Below are 22,859 nucleotides of genomic sequence, written 5' to 3' on the forward strand. Positions count from 1 at the left end.
ATAAGATTGGAAACTGAGAAATGTTTCTTCCTTTGTAGGCTAATGAAGAGAAACATGAAATGCATGAATTACAGAATAGTAATAGAAGAATACTGTTCAATTTGCTTCCTGCTCATGTTGCCACTCATTTTCTAGACAATCAGTTCAAGAACAATATGGTTTGTATAACTATCTTTAAAAATTCCTTTTCTTAATTGGCATTTTAATTTTAAAATAGAATCCAATTTATAAATGTCAAGGCCGGACTCAAAGTGAGTAGGAAAGAAACTATTTTCCCGAAGCTCAGATCAGCTGAGGGCCTAGTTGAAATTCTTTGCAAAGAGTGTAATGCCTTATTAATAAAAAGGTTGAAAAATTTTTTAGATATATTAGAAATATTCTATAGTTTTTATCGCAATTTTACTTACTAGAACTCGACGTGAGTAAAAGAATAAAAATGCTATAAGTTTTCACTTAACATTTTTGAAGAAAAAATTAAATAAATAAAAAATAACTTATGAAACAATTTGAAGTCAAAGTCATTTAACTAGTCAAAAGTCCAACTAATTGTCCAAATCTTTTATTCAAACATATATTTTGCCTCCAATAGAAGAACTTTTCTCACGAACTGGAGCAAGCTGTCATCTCTCCAATTAAGCCTTAGTTGAAGGGCAAGCTTCTGCTAAAAAAAACTCAAGACAATAATACTCATGAAAAGTATTGATACCATTTGTAGTATAATGACATTTTTTCCAACAAATAAATATTATTTAGATTTATATAATTTTAATAATATGAATTCAAAGATATTTTTCATGCAAAAGTTTCATTCTATTATGTAGACTAAATGTCACATAATGTAAGGCACATAAAAATTTTGGGAATTTGATGTGTGTTGTGAAACAATTTTTAATATTTTTTCAGGATCTCTACAATCAAAGCTACTCTAAAGTAGGAGTTGTATTTGCTTCAATTCCGAATTTCCATGAATTTTACATGGAACTTGATGGAAATAATCAAGGAATGGAATGCTTGCGTTTGCTGAATGAAATAATTGCAGACTTTGATGAAGTATTGTTTTAACTTATTTCTCATTTCTAAAATGTATAATAATTATGTAAATGTATGTTTCGTACATTAGTCAAGAAAAATTCACTTTGTAGTGTAAATTAACTTTAGCAGGGTGTTTCCCTAATGACCCCTCTTAATATATATATTTTGAGAATCCTGTAAAAGTTGAAGTAAAAAAAGTATGTATCCCTTTGCTATTGAACAAAGAAAATATATAAATCACATGAATCACTTCTAAAGAAAGCGGAACTGAAAATATGAAAACATGTTTGTTTGCCAAAAGAAAATTGTAAGAGTCTTAATAATACCTCCAAGTTTCATCAGAGAATCAAACTGTTCTTAGATTTTTCATTCTGCCTTCTTCACTAGTGATTGGGCAGATTTTATTATCATTTGTGTTTCTTCCTTGCTTATAAACTTTGCCTTTTTACGTCTTTTTAACTAGGATTCTAAAATATATATATTAATTGCGGTACTTACGGAACATTTTTTTTTCCTACCCAAAAACTGATTTTTGATTTTTAGTATTTTTATTTCATTTTAAATAATGGCTTTGCAAAGCATACATATTTGACATTTTGGAAACATTTTATATTTATTATTTCTAAAAAACTGTTCAAGTGTGAACTATTAAAAAATTGTCAAACTTTTCTTTCCAAAGAGCTAAAATTGCATAGTTTAACATGAATTTAACTAGATTATAATTCAAAGATAATGATATTTTAAATTATTGATCGGACATGGCACATATCTTATTTATTCTACCTGATTTATTGTTACAAAATTTTGAGAAATTTAAAATATTACTAAGAAGAAAAAAACGATAAAAAATTTTCTATCCTGATATTTTATTAGAGTGAATTAGGAATCTCATACTAGTTTACTAATTTTTGGAAGCTGGAGTTTATCAAATGTTGTATGATGAATATTAGTTGTTTCAAAAAATGTGAATTGAATGTGAAAAAATTTGAATCTTTGTGCAGTTTATTTAAAATTATTTTTGTTCAATTAATAATTTAGTGATCACAGAATTTTTTAATTGCTTAGTTGCATTCATATTTAATGACACTTTAATCAAAAATGTTAAATTGAAAAAATAATTTGCAATTTAAACAGAATATCAAATTTTCTGATGGACTCATTATAATGATTGATTCCCTAAGTGAGTCCATTAACAAAATGCATTTTGAAACAGCTAACTGAAAAATTATTTGCTTTATATCTTATTTAATATAGAATTATTTTAAATTTTATTTTTATAAATTGTATTTTTTATTAAATTGTATTTTTTTTATTCAATTTTAATTTGTAATTTATGAAACTTATTTCTGAAGTTCTTTGTTACTGTGCAAAGTTCAGCTTTTTTCCTGAAACTGCCATGGTATGCCTGACTGTTATTTAATGTTAAATTCTCTTAAAAAAATAAATTATAATTGTGGTAGTTTTTATACCTAAATTTTGTAAAAACTGTTAAATATAATTAAATATAATTCAATAAAATATTATTCAACAGTAAAAGTTGTACAACAGTAAAGAATTCTGAAAATGGTTTATTAGATTTTTAACCACTTTAAAATATAACTTTTTAGTAATTATAACCACTTGTGGTGGAAGAGCTTAAAAGGACACCCTTAAATGATTGCAAAAAAGTGCTTAACAAAATTGTTGTTAACGTGTAAAACAACCTAGCATTTTTAGAAAATACTTAAAATATTATTTTAATTTTAGCTTTTAGATGATGAAAGGTTCAAATCTATTGACAAAATTAAAACTGTTGGAAGCACTTACATGGCAGCTATAGGACTTATGCCCGAATTCCGTATTATTGTAAGTAGTTATACTTCACTTTAGTAGATCACATTAAAAGTTTTGAGAACATTTTGTCGCATTTTTTTTAAGCATTGAATATTTTCTGACTAAAATTCAAATTAGTATGTTTTTTTAAGAATATTTAAGCATAACATGATTTTCCCAGTGAGCAAAAAAGCTTTAGTTTCTTACTGTGGTTTTTACGTGGTGAGTTTTTTAATGATTGGCTTTTATATTAAAAATTGTTTCGTTATTAAACATTGTTAAAAATTGTTTCTTAATTGTTCTGTTAAAAGATATGTAGTAATAATTTATAATTTTAATTCATGCATTTGAGCTATAATTTGTTTTATGCTCGATTCCAGGCAATTCTGTCGTAAGCCTATCTTGTGTTTTGGACATTTTTCTGGCTGTTATTGCTATTAGTATTCTCATGAATTTTGCAATTCAAATGGCACATGAAATTTAAATCGCTCATTTGAGTAATCAATTTGTAACATACACGATGTGCATCTATATAATCATAAACTCATACAGTGTTTTGATTATTTTCTGCAGTTATTGCTGCAAATTTGCACTTTTTTCTTTTAAAAAAAAATGATTTTTTTCATACAATATTATTCCAACACGCGAAATTCAAGTCACAAATTTGCTTATTCACTTTTTTACACCACGATTCCACCGTTTTATTGGCTGACTTTCCTGCAGTTTTAACAACTGATTTCAGAATTGTTTTTAAAATCTCAGTATTTCCCATGCATTATTACGCATGAAATTTGAATCACACATTTACGTAAAGCTTGAAAATATTGAAAATCCATGTAGTGTTCAGATCATGTTTCCAGCAGTTGCTGCTGTTGATTTTAAGAACCTGATATATTTCATGTAATATGAGAAATTCCTATCGTACATTTGAGTATATATACTTTTTTCACATTGATTTTATTGTTTTTTAGATTCAGTTGGTAGTTATTGCTACTAATTTTTGCAGTTTTTAAAATTCCCCTGATATCATTTTTCAGCACCGGAATCTTTAAATACATATTTGAGTTGCTCCTTTCTGAAGAGTTTGGGGAGTTTCATTGGAGAATTGAAAAAATTTCGTCATAAATCTATGTGGTTTTGTTTTTGATCTTTTTTTTTCTTTTTGGCAATTACTACCACGGGTTTCACAGTTTTTGAAATTATGTTTTTTCATGCGAAAAATAAAGGAACAAGTGAGTTTTTTTAAAACGTCAGAGAACATTGCCCATAATAATAAAATAAATATGTATATCATATTTTATATTGATGAAAATATACATATGAAATATTTTTTCTTTCTCCCGTTGAATTTTATAAATGTCACTTTTGGGTATTAAAGTTATGTGTGCTTTTTACAAAGCTAGAAAACATTCTTCTTCAGCTCGACAGCCCCTTACAGGCCTTGGCTGTCTCAACCACACGTAGCCTCCAATGCCTCCTGTCCATGGCGACTTTTTTCCAGCTGTTTATTTTTAATAATTTTAGATCTTTAGCAGTGTCATCCAGCCATCTAGTTGGAGGTCTTCCTCTAGCCCGAGATCCCGAAGGATTTTTACAGGTGGCGATTTGGACTACATTATTTTCTGGACCTCTCCAGATATGGCCAAGCCATCTTAATCTATTGCTTCGGATGACCTGCACTGTCTGTGGCGGTCCATAGAGTCTATATAATTCAAAGTTGTATCTGATTCGCCAACAGTCTCTTTCCTGTACTGGGCCAAAAATATTTCTAAGGATTTTCCTTTCAAAAACACCAAGAGTATGCTGAGTGTCTGCATTTAGTGTCCATGTTTCACTTGCATAGAGCAGTACAGGTAGAATAAGAGTCTTATAAATTTTAATTTTAGTTTTTCGACTGATTAGGCTTGATTTTAATTGCTTTCTTAGTCCAAAGAAGCACTTGTTTGCCATTTTAATTCTGTTGTCTACTTCTGTTTTTATGCTGTTTTGGTCATTGATCATTGTTCCAAGGTATTTGAATTCATTGACCTTTTCAAAGGTGTAACCATTTTTGAATAACGGATCATAATTTACAGTTGTGGCTGGAGATTCCACAAACTTTGTTTTATCTTCATTGATGGTAAGGCCCATATTTGTGGCAGAAGTTTCAAGAGCCAGAAAGGCCTCTCTCACAGCTCTCTCTGACCTTCCTATGACATCGATGTCATCGGCATATGCCAGTAATTGAACTGATCCAAAGGGTGCCTTTTCGGTCTAATCCACTATCTCTGATACATTTCTCCAGAGCTAGATTAAAGAGTAGACAGGCGAGGGAATCCCCTTGACATAGGCCTCTCTCTGTTGAAAATGGTTCTAATAATTGATTTTGAATTTTAACTCTGCATCTTATATTGCTTAGTGCATCTTATATTGCTCTGGTTAAGTTGATAAGTTTAGTAGGGATCCCAAATTCGGCCATTGTTTCCCGTAGCTTATCTCTCCATATGCTGTCGTAAGCAGCTTTAAAGTCTATAAATAAATGAAAAGTTTTGATATTATATTCCATAGTTTTTTCTAAAATTTGTTTTAGAGTGTGAATTTGATCAATAGTAGATCTTTGTGATCTAAAACCACATTGGTAGTCTCCAATTATTTTGTCGGTAAAGGGGAGAAGTCTTGCAGAAAGCAAGTTAGAGAATATTTTATATGCCGTGAGGAGTGTAATGCCCCTATAGTTACGACATTCAAGTTGGTTTCCTTTCTTAAATATGGTGCAAATGGAGCCTTCTTCCCATTCAATGGGCAATTTCTCCGTATCCCAAGTTTTAACTATGATATTATAGATGGCGTTAAGAAGCTCTGGTTCATCAGTTTTTAGTAGCTCAGATGGTATAAAGTCAGGACCAGCCGACCTATTGTTGTGAAGTTTTTTAATAGCTAGTACAACCTCATCTAGAGATGGTGGGGGATGTCTACGTGTTGAACTTGTTTCAGTTCTTCAGGGCTGTTCTCTAAGTTCAGAGTCTCATTTTTTGCTTCAAGCAAATCTTGAAAGTAGCCTTTTCAAACTTTAAGCACGTGATGAAGTTCGCTCGCTCACAAGTTCTCCATCCCTATTTCTGCAGGTGATAGATTTTGGCTTAAATTCTCTTCTCATATTATTTACTAGTTTATAGAACCTCCTACGTTCTTTTTGGTTATTCCAGCTTTCCAGGAGATTTAGAGATTCCTCTAGATATGCTCTTTTCTTTTATGTAATTTCTTTTCTGTTTTCCTCAGATTCCTGTATTTTTCCTCATAACTTCTGATATAATGTTTTTGTATCATCAGTCTGTAGCCTTTAATGTTTTCTTCAGTAGCTTTTCTGCAATCATCATCAAACCACTCTCTTCTGGTCCTACGTTCTAAGCATGGAATGGTTTCATTTGCTGATTTTAAAATGATTTCCTTAACTGAGTTCCAATCGAAGATGCTATTTGGATTTTCTTTTTCCAGTTCAGTGGATCTAGACAGTTTGCACTTGAATTCTTTAAGGATGCTGGGATCATTTAATTTAGCGATGTCTAGTTTAAGAATGGTGTTTTCCTTCTTAGAGTAAAATTTCTTACATAACCTAAGTCTAACTTTGCTCCTCTGTAGCTTCTCACATCTAACACATTGCTACGATGTCTTGTATCTACAAGTACATGGTCTATTTGATTAAAGGTTAGACCGTCTGGGGATCGCCAGGTGTACTTGTGTATTTTCTTATGTGGGAATGCTGTACTGGATATAAACATATTCTCTGAGACAGCAAAATCAAAAAGTCTCTGTCCGTTTCTGTTAGTTTCAGGGTGTAGGCTTTCAGCAGAAGCATAGGATCTAATAAATTGTTCTCTTCCAACCTTAGCATTGAAGTCTCCAAGAACCAGCTTCACATCCTGGACAGGGCATGAATCGTAACACTTCATAAGTAGGTCATAAAATAGGTATTTTTCCTCGTCTTTGTCTTCTGTTGGTGCATGGGCACAGATCAATATGATATTGTAATGTCTACCCCTGATTCTGATTTTGCTGATCCTCATGCTTATGGCCTGAAAATCAGTAACCAAGTTTCTTAGTTTTTTGCTTACGATGAATCCGAAACCAAACTGGTGGGATTTTTCTTGGCAGCTATATTAAACTCTGCAATCCTTCTTATCCAAAATGCTTGTCCCAGCCATCTGATCTAGTGGATTGCTAGGATATCAATATCATAGTTGACAAGTACTTCTATTAAGTTTTTCAGGGCACCTCCTTTACACAGGGTGCGAACATTCCAAGATCCAATTTTCAAGTCCTTTTCCGTTCCAAGTCGTTTGAGTAGAGTCCTGCCGGTTTCCACATATTGTTGAGGTTTCTGAACTCGAAGTTTTTTACAGTGTGGGGTAGTTGGCCCCACGCCAAACCCCCAACCTGGAGGACTAGGGTGTTCCTCTTTGTCTGGTGTCTCCCCTCCGACCTGTCCGGCTTGGGTGACCCTACCAGTAGCTAAGCTACCGCCAGCATAGCTCTCGGGATCAACAACACACACAAACCACACCACCACGATAATGTGGGAACATTGCCCATTTTAATACATTTTTTTTTTATATTGATGAAAATATATATATATTTATATGTATACAAAATACTTTTTCCCAGTGAATATTATGGATGTTACTTTTATGTATAAAAGTTATAGGGTATTATTTTTTACTCTTTTCATTTAATTGTACAGAAATAATCTTTTATGTATAAAGGAAATTAGTTCTAAAAATTTGCGCATTGTGGTAAAATTTTTCCATTTCAAAGCAAAATTATCTAACCATAAAATTCTAAAAATTTTCACATAATATTTTTCTGTCAGCAATCACATAACTGTTACTCCTTCTCTGCTGCCATGGTTTGGAAAATCTTACTTTATCCACATGTCAGTTAATTTCAACTTTTTACTAAAAGGGCGAGCAAGATTTGTTGAAAAAATGGTAATAGAAAGGGGAAAATTGGGGAAATCATATGACCTTGAGACTCCTATATTGTTTACGTAGAGTCTAGTCATATAAAATTCTGTTAACGTCTTTATTTTTTCAATCATATCAATTAAATTACTGTTTTGTACTGTTGCTGATAGTCAAAACGGTTATGATTTGTGTTCTATAAAGATGGAATAGTGCTTTCAAAATGCTCATTGCCAGTACAAGGTATGGCGATTAAAATACTAAATTTGTTGCAGTGAAAATGTTTTATTTATTCTTTACAAATTTTGTAAGAAAACTGTGTGTGTTTCAAATTACACTATAAGAAGTAAATCAAGATCAGTAGAAATGTTAATTTTACTATCAATCTCACAACTTTTGTGTTTCTGTAAAAAACACTCTTAGCATTTCCGGAAAATACGAAAATTGTATACATTTAAATCATCATGGACACCTAATGGACAATTACAGTCAATTTTTTAAAAAATTTTAATGCATTCAGAATCCCTCATAACTCCCAGAAAACAGTTTATCACTTTCCTAAGAAAGCTATTTATTTAGTTATTTTGAAACAAAAAACGCTTACTTTCGTAAACGCTTATTTACCTGAAACGGGGAGTCTCGTGATTATTCACAAACTGACGTCACACGTGTCCATCTGCTGTTCACTTACAATTACTGTACTGTGAAAGCCAATACGTTCTTGTTTTCGTTTGAATTTTCGTAATTAAATCCAACTATTTTAGATGGTCAATAACTATCTTTATAAAAAATTGCGCCCTAATATCGCTTAATAAAGTTGTGGGTTTAATATAACATATTTTTATAATGTTAAATTTTTATGGTACCCACTGAAACATTGTTAATAGTTGAAGAAATTTTCTTGCTCTGAATATGTAAGATTTTTTAATTCAATAAAAAAAGTGTGTGCTATTGCTTATTAAATGATGCGTTATAAATACAAAATAACTTCGTTTTTTTTTTTTTCTTTTCATTTTTTAAACCATATTAATCTTAATTTTAATATATACTTCAAATTCATTTCGAAGATTTATTTTCATCTTAAGTGAAAGAAATGTTGGATCAATTTTTTCATGTGGAATAAATAGTTTTAGATTTCAAAATAGCAGTGGCCTTTTAAAAAACTTGTGATCCCAGCAAAACTTTAAATTCACTCTTCCAACAAAAAAAATTTAAAGTTTAATTTTATAATGCATGTGAAAATAATTTTTCACCATAACAAAGTTCCTATTTACTCAAAGAATAAAAATATTGAGAAAAAATATCAACATTACTGTTTATTTTTTAATTATTTAATAAATAATAAAGAGTGTGCATTATATATATAGAATTTCTTTCCATTTTGCATAACCTAATTTTTTATTATCGTTCTTTAGGTTTAGTGAAACAAAAACTTCTAGCTTAATGATATTCGCTGACATTTTGTAAATAAATGAATTATTTAGATGTGGACAAATGAGAAATTAAGTGAAATTTTAAGTATAACTAGATTATGGTGATGATGATGGTCAGATATATTTCAATGGACTAAATTCTTAAAAGTGTTGATTTTAACCTGAGATTTTTTTCAACTATTTTAATTAAATTTTTTAATTAACATTGTATAATGTATTAATTTTATTACTTTAGAATTCTTCATTGCAAGCACTCACAAATAGTTTGCAAAAATAAGGAGAGAAAAGACCAATAACCATACTTTGTTAATTCTATATTGCAGAAAAAGGAATTAAAATTTGAAAAGTTTAAAAATAAAAATAATTTCTAACTGTAACAAAATTCCTATTTATGCAAGGAATAATAAATATAAGCGTTAATGTGTATTTAAATATTTAATACATAGTAAAAAATAAAATGACATAAACTGCATTAGTAAATATTTACTTAAAAAGAAAATCCTTCAACTCCAGTAATAGATAAAATAATATAAGAGGCAACATTAAATTACTTTATTTGAATTCTTAAACATTAGCACATAGATTGTAACGATGATGGACTGAATTTTTTCAATGGACTAAATTTATGAAAATACTGATTTATTTTAATACAATAGCGAATTATAAAATCATACATCCTATATCTAAATGTATACTATTTCTATCCAATCTGCGACCTATTTTAATTAAGTAATTAGGCTGTAATGGAGCATTATTTTAATTTAAAGGTAAGTGGAATAAAATATTATTTTCTATGAGCTTTAACACCACTGATTTCAGCCGAAAAGAAATGCTGATTCACTATAAAGAGCTGCATAATTATTTCTTCAGATATTTTAGTGATAAATAGCAACGTTTGAAGTTTTAAAATCTTTCTTTCATTTTGCACACACTCTCAAAACCGTAAATTTAATTCGCAAAATTTTTACTAATAATTTACAAAGGATGTTCATACGATATACGTGATATCAAAACTAAAAGAGCATTGAAATAGCCCTAGCGGATGGAGACGGCACGTTCCCATTCAGCACATGTGACGTCATAACCAATCAGGGATCGTTTTTGATTACGGAGGACTTTTGGGTCAATTTAAATTTTTAATAACTAAATAAATTAACATTTGCCGAAAAAAACAATCAGATTTTCGATTTCAGGAGAGAATTTCCAATAAGCTAGGTATGAAAATAAAAAAATTTATGTTATGCTGTAATTGTCCATTGGTGGTATACTGTAGCCACTTGATGAATCAAGATTCAAGCAATAAGCTCTATTTTTTGGAACAGCTGCAAAAATGTTTCTGTGATTCATCTGCAATTAGTTTATTTATTTATTATTGTTTTTTTTTTGGTAATAATTTCTGGCAGGGGTTTTAACACTAAATTACCCTTGGCTGTACCTCTAGAGGTGTTTCTCTGTTTAAAGTTTACAGTGTTGGGTAGCATTTTGTTTTTATTTAAAATTTCAGCAATACTTGATTAACGATTTTTTTCTCCACAATATCAAGAATATGACCCTAGTTTTATAAGTTGACAAAAACAAGACCATGACTGAAAAAACCTAATTTAACAGTTTATTTGAGATTCACAAAATTATGAATAGATTTTTCACACAATTTAATGAAAACATGACCTTTCAGAAAAAGTCTGGATTGACCATGACCCCACATTAGTTACAGTAAATACCAATTTAAGAATCACAGATACCAAATAAATTGAGTAATTGATCTATGTTATTATTTAAAACCTTTTATTTTCATTTTTTTAACTGCTCTTAATATTTTATAGGAAAATGATCCATCATCAGCAGTTGAATACATGAGTATATTAGCTGAAATGGTTTTTGCATTTAAGGATAAACTAGCTGATATAAATGAAAATTCTTATAATAACTTCTTTTTAAGAGTAGGTAAGCGTGTTTATGCATTTAATAACTTTTCATATTGAAAATTAATTATTATTATTCTTTGTACTTCGAATACTCACAGACAAAAGTCTCTGGTAGCCAAATAAAAACATTTGAATAATTGTTCCAGTTGAAGAAGCTGTAGTCACATTTCTTTATCTCTTCAGCCGTTTTCCACAACAATATACTGCATTCTGATTTTTTGTTAAAGGTGAGCTCAAAAAAGCTGTGTATAGCAGTGCATTTGTAAACTCTATGTCCTTAGTGCTTTGTTATTTGAATTCTTATGTTATCCTCAGATATACCGATCTTTGAATCTGAATTCATTCTCTTCATTTATCTTCAGCAGCAAATTTTAGTGTTAAAACATCATCTTGTTTAGTTCTAAGAAGTTACTTCATAAAATTTGATATAGTATTCTTAATTACTTGAAGGTTTTATTTTGAACAATATCACGCAATAAACAGTACAGTGTGGCTTTCTCTTATGGAAGAAAAGTAGAGACATTTGCTTGAGGAAACACATTGGTAATGTCGCAAGAAAATTACTTGTTATTAGAAAACTAGTGAAGAAACTTTTTAAGTTCCAAACATTAAAAAGAATCTAATTCATCATCTGGATTTTTTTATTAGAAATGAGAAGTTCTACAAATTCTTCATAAGTCATCTCTCAAAGTTATAAGATTATCTACTTCTTTATCTTTAGCTAATTTAAATATAATCTACAGAAATTTACGTGAGAAAAAGAAGTACTTGACATAATGGTTACCTGGCAGCTAATTTTACTACAGTGTGGTTTTTAATTTAAAATACAGATGTAATCTAAAATTGTCAAAAATAAAAGGATTCAGTTCTTATGCATTTTTCCTCTTTCCAAATAAATTAGATGATAAACCCTTTAAAATGATCGTTATGTGGTATTCAGTTATGGGTGTTTTTAATGTGGTATGTATGTGGTATTTTCTAATTGCTATCGGTTTGGGTACAAATCAGATTATAGTGTCACGGAATGGGAAATTCGATGAAGGTAAAGTAATCGCCTAAAAATATATTCACAATCATTCATATACTTACATGTTCAAAAAGGAAAGTGAATTCAAATATTCAGATTTTGTTCCCTCACAAATAATTAAAAAGATGACTCATCAAAACAAGAAAACAGTGGAAAACCCTTTTGGGAACTGAAACCCGCAAAGACATTCTTGCGTTCAATCTCTGGCACATTTAAACATATGAAACCCTGAATTCCTCTTTTCAACATGAATAACAACTGCGGAAGAAGGGAAATGAATGAAAAATGAAAAGAAACAACATTAAGACTTTCAGAAAGAAAAACTATTAACTGTTACTGGGTGTTACATTTTTGTTTAAAAAAAAAGGGGGAATGGTAATAAAAGAGGGATAAAAATGAAAGCATATGTCACTAAAAAAAAATTTCTCTTGTTTTTCTAGATTACGTATTTTGCTTTGTATTGGTTATTGTAAATTGTAACTTAAACTAAACATCCAAACAAATTTTATGATATTAATAGACTGTCTAAAATTCCAGCTTGGGACCAGAGGCTTTACAGATTTTATCCTAAGAGTGGTTTTACTTGTAGAAAGTTGTAATCTTTTTTAATCCTACTAGTTTAAACGTTTATGCACGTAAGATACTTCACTTCATTTTCTACCTACAAACGGTTCTGCATACAGAAAAATCTATAATTTTTTGTGTTGAAACTCCCACCGATCTGGAATTAGAGAGGAGAAAAATGACCCTTTGTATAAAGTGACCACATTTTCATTGAGACAAAGCGGGACAAATGGGATGAAATGAGAATTACAATTTAGTTATATATATATTTTATTGTATACATTCATATACTTGTACAAAAATGTACTTATTATTAATTATTGGTAACAATAAAAATATTTGTAAAAAATAATAATTTGAACTTTTTAATCAAATTAAGTTTTTTATTTAAAAAAAAGTATGATTTTCTTTCACGGTCATATTTTTGATCTGAGTAAATACTTAGCAATAGATTCGGATCATTTATTAAAATGTCGTCACATGAATTGGTCAAATTATATTCTACACTTAAAATAGATTTTTAAAGTTTTAATGTTCAACTGCGTTGTTTCAGTTGTCCATATTTTATTGATACTAGAAAAAACATGTTCTGTTGCTACATTTGTTCCTGGAAGGGAGAGCGCGAATTCTACAATTTTCAAAATATTTTGATAAGGAATATTATTCTGTTTAAAATGAAGGAATAACTCGGTCCATTTTTTTTTCTGTTTCCACATTTGCAGATAACCAACATTTAATTTTTTCATCTGTAACATTTCATATGTTCAAATTATTCTTTTTTAAAATAGTACTTACTGAATCAAAAATTATTTGTGAAGTTTCACTCAGCAATGAAACAAAATCTAATATTCTATATTTAATTCCTGTTTCTGGATCAAAAAATCTAACAATTGTGGGAAATAATTTTAAATCTTTGTGGTTGGAAGCATCAGAATTCATGGATATAAATGCGCATTTTTCTAATTCTTTCTGCAATTGTGAAAACGAATATGGTGAAAAAATATTACAAATAATTGCTTCGGTTTTTGTCCTTGCACATGCATATTTTTTGTCGTATAATGTTTTGATCATTTGCGACGTAGAATTCATTGATCTGAAACTTTGATTTCGAGATCAAGGTTTATGGTGTGGAAAGCAAATAGCCCTTCCGCTAATGCTAGCTGTTTTTCCGTGTTGGCAAAGCTAGCAGTGCGAAAAAACTGTTCCATTTCAGACGAGGAAGCGGCATTATTCAAAAATCTTTTGTGCCTCTTTGTCGCTAGATGTTTAGTAATATCATTTTTTCCACCATGTGAGACCAAAAATTCAGCATTGCATTTATCACACCGTACCATATAGTCTATATTGTGTTTTTTAATAAATTGAAATTCTCTGCTTAGCTCTTCATTAAATTTGCATTCTCTTTTTTTACTTATCTTTTATTCTGTGGGTAAATACTAGAAATGAATAAAAAATTTACTACAAAGGCTAAAAAAGAGTATTAAATTTTGCCTTATTGACGTTACGTTGTGGCGACTATTGATCTACCACTATCTTCGCAATCAAATAATGAGTCAAACCGAACGTCAAATTGAAAACAACAAACTGCACTGTCTGCACTTATCTGAATTAAGCCGAGACGTAACGACAATGATCGATAACCACCGAGTAAATCTAACTCGGTACATTGTCTAATTTAGTTTACTCTCCATGCATTTTACGTGCTTTTTTTAATATATTTTTTATTTCTTTATATTCACCATAATACTTAATAAATAATAGGTAATATATTTTTACAGTGCATTTAAAATAAGAAATGCAGATATTTTCTGAAAAGCGGGACATTTTTAAAATTCGGCGGGACGTGGGACAGTCCACTGAAAAGCGGGACTGTCCTGCCAAAATCGGGATGTGTGGTCACTTTACTTTTGTACCTCAGTTTCTTAATTAAAAAGGGAGAATCAGCCTGAACCACAGTTATAAAAAAACATATTAATATTTCAAAGCAGTAAAGTATACCATCAGTGGGTTAAATCATATATTTGTTAGCAATTTTACTATGCAACTTTTTCTTTCTTATACTTTTACTTCTTCTTTGGAAATGAAAGATAGCAAAAGCTAATGATAGAACTATATAACAAAATACCCTCCATTAAATTTTATAAGTTATCAATAAATTAATTATTTTTATGTACTTTTCAAACATAGATTTTATCGTAGTTTGTTTGAAGTGTTAGTAGTTTCTGAGTAAACATTCTTAACTTCTTGCTTCAAATTGAAACAGAAATTTTGAATCAAGTCTGTCACGCACTAGAATTTCTTTGGTGTATTGTAGTATTCCATGTTCTTTTCCCTTTGTCATTTTCTTAATATTGAAGGATGCTCTAATCAATTTCCTTTATGATCTTTAGGAGTAATTTTTATTCTCTTGTGTATGGTGCAATACCCCCATTACTATACTTGGAAAGTTCATGGTATCATTTTTGTGAATCTTTGTTTTCACTTCCAAAATATTTCAAAAAGAAACTTATGTTAAATTGCTAATATGGTATAGCTCAATTTTATCAAGAATCTATATCAGAAGAAGCTATATCAAAAAATTTTTCTCTGCTTAGTTCAGTCAATAATCAATTCAACTTAATCATTTTGATTGAAAATAAGCTAATGTCTTAAATTGTTTTGCCAAATAAGGGAACAATTCAAATTTAAATCAGAACAAAAATAATTTACACAAAAGTATGAAAAAATTGTAGAGAATAATTATGAAAAAAATTTTATTTAGATAAAATAAGAAAAAGTGAATTAATTTGACACTATTTCAACTTTACTGAACTCATTCCAATATCCCTTCACTTTCCAAAAAGTAACAAAAGAAAAAAATATGAATATTAAGTGAAGCATAATCAATAAAGAAAACCTGCTTATGTTAATTAAGTAAGATTAGGAATTAAAACTGATGTTTACTTTGTGCCTTTCCTATCAAGTTGAAAATCATAAAAACAGCAAAATACATACCCTCCAACTGCTATGGATTTTCTGTAATTTCAGAAAATAATTTTCCTTGTGGTAACTTATATAACTTATTAATTAATTAAATTATAAAAAAAATTTCACCACTATATGTGGATAATTTAAACGAATCTGTAAAATGTCAGATATGCAAATGAACATGTTCTTAATTTCTGATGAAAGTCTTAAGTAAACTATATTTTTTTTAAAAATCTCTGCTTATCACAATAAGAAAAAATATTTTGCTGAGACCTCAAATGCTAGAAGGTAGGAAAATATGTAAAATTTATATGACTTAAAACAATTGCAATCAGTTTATAAAATTTCTTGATTTTAATTTTAATCTTCAAACAATTAGTTTGTGAAAACTACTCATTTAAAATAATTAGAAAATGGTTGAGAATTTTAATGGCACTATTAAGTTATCAATTTGATCATGGTCATCAAATCCCAGGATTGAATGACCATGTAAACACTTATTAGTTCTTTAATGTCAGAGGAATTTAAAATACCTAAATCGGGATGATTGTTAATTCTTAGATATTCATAGTATATGTATAGAAGTTTCTTAAATTTTTAAGTGTATCTTACGATGTACAAGTTTTTTTTATTTATTTATTTTTAGTTACCAGTTTTTTTTCTTAAAAAAAAAGAGAGATAGTTCCAAAAAGTGTCTAAAAAGTTAAATTCTCTTGAAAAAATGTTCTTCTCTTCATTTCTCACTTTTAGAAAAGAGTTTATATCAATTTTAATTCATCATAGGTATAAATGTAGGACCAGTTGTAGCTGGAGTAATTGGAGCAAGCAAACCTCAATATGATATTTGGGGAAACACTGTAAATGTGGCCAGTCGAATGGATAGTACAGGTCTTCCCAATCATGTACAGGTTAGTTTCATACTGTAAGACACTTTTTGTTGGTTATAACATCTTTAAGATTAGAGCATATCCAGAATCAGCTTCATTTTTGATGAAAAAACAAACATTAAGCCTATGTCATTATAAACCTTATGATATGATCTTCTCTTTATAAAAGGAAGCATGTTTTTGAATTTAACCTCTTAAATATATAACTTGGTTTCAAATCTAGTTTAATCTATTTTTATTGAAGAGAAAAAAGTTTCTTGAGAAGACATTTCAGTTTACGCAATATTTAAGAATTTTTTCTTTTAATAATTTGGGTGCATGCTAGTCTTGAAAAAACTTTATTTTGCAGAAGATAAAAGAAAACTCATTTTATGCAAATTGAAAATTCTTTGGTTAATCAATCATCAATGTTGTTTTATTTAGTAAAAACCACTAATTGTATTTACCTTATTTTTACTGCTAACAAAATATATTTTTTTGATCATGACAAGTGTTTATCAACTTAAGCTTTACATTTGGTGATTGTTTTTGCCTTTTTCTTTCTTATTTTAGTGATAGGTGCAAACCATCCTGAACTCTTTATATCTCTAATATTTCCATTGATAAAAGCTTATAAAAATAACCACTGTAAAGCAAGGTATTAAAGAAGATATTATTTAAATTGAAATTTACACCAAAAAACTACCATATATATATATATACATATATTCAAAAAAAAAAAGTTGGCATTTTTAAACTTTAATTGGTCTAATTATTGCTGATTTTCACTAACTCTTGTGAGAAAAAAAAATTAAACTAAAATTCGAAAGTTATTAAAGAATTGAGGTGGTTTGGTAGACAGAGAATTTTTCACCGCCTCTATTATGATAGTCGCTACAGAATCTTTAGAAGAGACATTTAAACTGTTTTTGCTAAATTTTTTTGAGCATTTGTGGGCTCCATTAGTGCATCAATGTTTGAAGTGAACATTTCAAATAAAAAATGATGGCATAGATTTAAAAAATTTCAACTTGGAGAATCATCAACTCATTTTTAAATTTACTCAGATTTTGTAGCTTTTACTCTGTTTTACATGTATAAATTTTTTTTTCAAAACAAAATTTCAAAGTTTAGCAAAATATAAATGCTCATAACAAAAAATTTAGTGGTAATGATACAAGAAAATGTTGCTTTTCTTTTGAATTTAATTAGCTTCCAAATTCTACTTAAAATTACTTAAGCTTGGTGATATTTATTTTCAGTTTAACATATTTTAGAAATCAGAACAAACTATTTTGTTCTTTGCACAGTTTTCTTATAGAAATTATCACTTGTATTATGAATGACATAGAAATGATACTATTTTTGAAAACACCCATATATGTTTTGAAACCTTTAAAAAGAAATTAATTTAAAAATCTCTGCATATAAGGGTCACAAACTAATATTTAGTGAGAAAAACTAATGTTTTCAAACTCTAACTATTCATTATTGAAGCAAAGGAGGGATTAAAAAAACATGAGGCCATTTTATTTTTCTAAAGCTGAAACTTAATTGTTCTTACTGTAATATGAATATGTTCTAATCCCACTAGACAGATTAATTTTGGTGGATTATAATGCCTCCCTTTTTTGTTATCAACTTCTTTAATGATTATTCAGTGCTTTGAAATATTTTTGCTTTTTTCCACTTCTTTATTCTTAAAATATATATTGATAGCTGTTATTTTGTATTGTCTGTATGATGATTATATCTGATAAAGTGCTTTCTAATATTATTTTAATATAGCCAAAGCAAAATATATCAATGCAATAATGTAAGGAGCACCAATAACCTAAATGAAATAGAACATATTAAGCAAAAAATGCAAAATAAAACAATCAGGAAAAAAATAAAAAATATAAAAAATCAAGAAAATTCAGAATAAAATTCAAAATGTAATATAAATATAAAGTGAGTAGCGAATACAAATGCCCTTAGACTTACTGGCATTTTTCAAAATTGATTTAAAATGTTTTTGTAACAAGTTTGCTAGGTAATAAAAGCACATTTGATTTGTTAATTACCTTGGATTAGCCCAAATCTGGATCTGGGAAAGGTAATAATATTAAACTGAATTATTCAAATTTTGTAATTAAATCTGGCTGAATTTTAATTATAAAATTTTAATAGTAATAAGGTTGAAATTTAATTATAAATTTTTTTGTATTGATGATTTTATAATCATTTATTCAGATATTCTCTTCTTCTTTTAATACTTAAATCCAAAAAATTAAAATTAATATTATAATCATGGTTACAAAGTAAGATTAATTCCTTAGGGTAAATATTATTTAACAAAATTGCGTAATTTTGAAAATTAAATGGTCAATAAATTTAACATTAGGAGTATAATTTTTTCATAATAGTGTAAGAATAAATTAACCAAGAGTGATGAATAATTAGACCCTTGTGGCATTCCATTAATTTGAACAAAAATATTTTTCCATCGTAAAGATAATTATTAAAAAGACGGAAATTAATTAGAATTGCCCAATAATCAAAATCGCAATTAAAGATATTTTTATAATAGTAATAACTCAAAAGAACATCTTATAGTTAAGAAAGAGGGACTCTATTAAAAAGACCTTGGAAATCAAAAGTCGCAATAGAATCAATTTAATTTTGTTTCAAAAATTCTAAAATAGATTGCTTATTAGTGATAATCCAAGAAAAACCTCCTTAATAGATTGTTAATAATTTTATAAGTAGTTATAGAAAATGGTGCCAGGTGACAAATGTGAGACAAATAACAATCTTGTTATATACTTAACATTTTCCTACATGCATAACTTTCAAAGATAGCTATTTCATCCTTTGAGCTGGTAGAAGAAAGTAATGTTCATCAAATGAGCATACATTTTGCAGTTATCAAATGATTATGTTTCGCAAACAGGACAGTGTTAAATTTTGTATATGATTGTCATAGTATAAATTGACATCAAAAACTAAGTTATTCTATGACGAGGTTGAACAATAAAAAATTAAGGTTTCTTCTAGTTTATGCAGAAATGTATCAAGATTAATTTATTCTCTAGCTTTTCTTTGTACCTGTTATGTGATTTCGTTAATTATTGAACCTAATATGGGAAAATCATATAAATAAATGAATTCACCTTATGCTTTAAAAGAGAATGGATTGTAATAAGAAATGTTTTAAAAAAATTAAGTTCCTTAAAAGCATTATTTTTATAATGTCTCTATCATTCTTAACTCATTTTAGTTATTTTTGTCATATTTAGGTAACTGAAGAGGTGTATACACTTTTAAAAGGACGATATGTCTTCCAGTGTAGAGGAACAGTGAAAGTAAAAGGAAAAGGTGATATGACAACATATTTTCTTTTAAGGCGAAAAACTGAAGCTGATATGCTTGAAACTGATGAAATAATGCAAATAAAAGACACTTCTTGTGAAACCCCTCGTAGTAGTCTGGAAAATAGCAGCTACCATCGAGGACGAAAATCTCACATGCATCTCTCTGGACCAACTAATGAAATACACTCAACAAGCAGTCCCCGTCTACCATCAATGCAGCTTCCTCCATGGCAACCTCGAACGCAACAATCTACTGAAAATGATTCTTCTGACCTCTATAACCAACCTAAACCTATAATTGGAAACACAAAATCATATTCTCAAACCCGCCCACGATATAATCAAAGTCTCATGAATTCAAGTCATTCAAATTCTTCCTTACATGAAGGGAAAGAAGATTTACAAGAAAAATTACAAAAGCTGAATAGTGGCTCTGAAATTTACACAAATAAAGTATACAGACCATCTAAAATGTACACACATCCCAGGTCCCATTCAATCAACAAATCCCCATTAGTTTTGACACCTCCTGAAGAGTTACATCAATCTTTTTCAATACTTCCCATGAATGATTCAGAATCTGCTGTTGCAAGCTGTGGTATGAGCAGTAGTCATGACAGTCTCTTAGGACATGACAAAAACATCTCAGGTGATTCATGTTCATTAAATCGTTCTTCTATGTCATCCTGCGATAGTTACATTCACACTGATGTTGATTCTCCTGCCTTGTATGACTACCAGTGGGTATACCCCATTGATAATGCCAAGGATTCTTTAGTTTCAGATGGTTCAAGAAATTCATCTGACAACAAACTTCCAGAAGTTGGATTGTCACCCTCACATAACAGTGCCTGTAATAATTGCAATAACGTTCTGAACTTTTCAAAGTTAAACCAGATGAAAGGGGCATTGAATTATGATAACTCGAAAATAATAATCAGTGAAGGCGTTCCGTTATCACCAAAGAATATAACTACCGCAAATGGTTCTAATTTTCCACCACTTAAGGACTGTTTACAAAACGTAAATGAAAGTCCTGTGGAATCATCTTCTCATAGTTCTTTATCAGGTATGAAGGAACAAGATGAATCTCACAGTGATATGAAAAAAAATTCACTAAAAGAATTTTACAAGAACTCAGGAAGTCATAATGACCAACTGGAGTACAGTAAATATGAGTGTAACATTCCTCTTCAGAACTTACATGGAGATGCCTCATCTGAAAATTATTTGAATGGCAAAGAACCTCTAAATAGTCCATCAAAGCCTTTTCACGGAGAAGATGACACTCTTACTCCCTATAATTATTCTTGTAAAATTCCCTATTCTAATAGTCAGCAGAATGATGAATCTAGCAAAAGCCAATTGCTTTCATCTCACTCTACTCTGAAATCTCCAAGTGAACGATCAGAAGAATCTTCAAATAAGTTGCCAAAAGATCTTGTAAATAATAAATATTCCTATAATACTAATTTGCAGTCACCTCAAGCTATAGACAGGGAAAACTATAAAACTATTGGTGATGAACATAATGTTTCAAATGCTGCCTCTGAGCTAACTGATAGTGATGAAAGTGACGACGATAAAGCAGTTGATGTCCCCTTGATGGATGACTATTGTAATGATGATCCTGCTTTGGAGAATGCATCCTTGCTGAATGAGCATGGACTTACTGATGCTGAAGGCGCTCTTAGTGATTTAAACTCTATAATTAATGATCCATGTCCCAATGATGGCGATATGGATGATACAAGTATATCTTCTCGCGCAAGTAGTAGAATGTTTGATAGTGATCAGCTGCTAAGTGTTGATAGCTTAAATATTATGTATGATTCTGAATATGATAATTATCGGCCAGGAATTGCAAGTGATGACGATATCTTTCATCAGGATCATGGTTCAGAAGCAGATATAGAATATTTAGAAGACCCTAATATGGAGCACATACGAATGCTGTCAAATAATATTACACAAAACTTTGGTTTACCTTCAAAAAATGAAAAAGATTCGAATGAATTAGGATGATGTGAGTGTATTATTCATTTTAAAGTTTAAATGCATGTATTCAAACACTTTAGTGCAATAATTCATTTTTTGTGTTATGAGTTATAATCATCCATACTTATCACATGCTCGAATCATCGCCTTTTGGCATTTAAGTTGTAAAATTATGTCATGCATGAATGAAATCTGTTTAAAAAAATATTGTGGATAAACCTATATAAATCTACAAATTATTTAAAATTATGCAGACTACAAGACTTTGTTTGTCAGTATACATTATGATCCTATAGTGGGGCAATATATAAAGCTTGGAAAAGGGTACATCTTTGTTATGTAAGATAACTGTTTGAAATTAAAAATTCTACTTCTCACAATTGCCAATAATTGAAAAACATTACGTTTCTGTAAATATATTTGGGCAAAGGTATGAAGATAGTTAATATTTTATAAATTTAAAAGTCAGTTAAATATATACAGTGTGCAGAAAAATGCTACACCTTTTTAATTTATTTTGTGTAGTTAAAAATAGCATGCTCTATTTTGCTTGTTAAAAAATTTAATTTTACTTTTGCACAAGCAATTTTTAATTTTAAACTGATGCCTAAAAAGAATTCAAGTGAAAATAATTTTAGAGTGAAGATATATTTAAATGTTATAAAAATTTAAAACCTTGCAATCTATTCAACTTTTCTTAGAGTTCAATTATGTAGGGAAAAGAATATTTCAAAAAAAATTATTTAGATGATAATTAATTTATTAGTTGAAATAATTTTGCAAATCAAGTTTAAATAATTAGTTTAAAAAAATAAAATTTAAACAAGCTAATGATTTTTCTGTTAATTTAATAGCAAATAATAAAAATGTATAAGGATTTTTAATTTATGATGTAAAGATATAAAATAATTTTTAGTTTTTGTATAAAAATATGTATAATGA

General features: G+C 29.1%; 1 protein-coding gene across 1 annotated transcript in view; it reads left to right on the plus strand.

Moving 5' to 3' along the window:
* LOC107453371 (adenylate cyclase type 1) overlaps positions 1-22,166 on the plus strand; it is a 188,150-nt gene extending 165,984 nt beyond the window's left edge. The window contains exons 16-21 of the mRNA XM_016070185.3: positions 39-158; positions 904-1,050; positions 2,779-2,877; positions 11,038-11,158; positions 16,481-16,605; positions 19,845-22,166. Of these exons, the coding sequence (XP_015925671.1) occupies positions 39-158; positions 904-1,050; positions 2,779-2,877; positions 11,038-11,158; positions 16,481-16,605; positions 19,845-21,944 (2,712 nt within the window). The 3' untranslated portion in view covers positions 21,945-22,166. The remainder of the gene's footprint in view (positions 1-38; positions 159-903; positions 1,051-2,778; positions 2,878-11,037; positions 11,159-16,480; positions 16,606-19,844) is intronic.
* Positions 22,167-22,859: the final 693 nt, after the last annotated feature.

The sequence above is a fragment of the Parasteatoda tepidariorum genome, chromosome X2 (assembly GCF_043381705.1).
Source record: "Parasteatoda tepidariorum isolate YZ-2023 chromosome X2, CAS_Ptep_4.0, whole genome shotgun sequence".
Classification (NCBI taxonomy): Eukaryota; Metazoa; Arthropoda; class Arachnida; order Araneae; family Theridiidae; genus Parasteatoda; species Parasteatoda tepidariorum.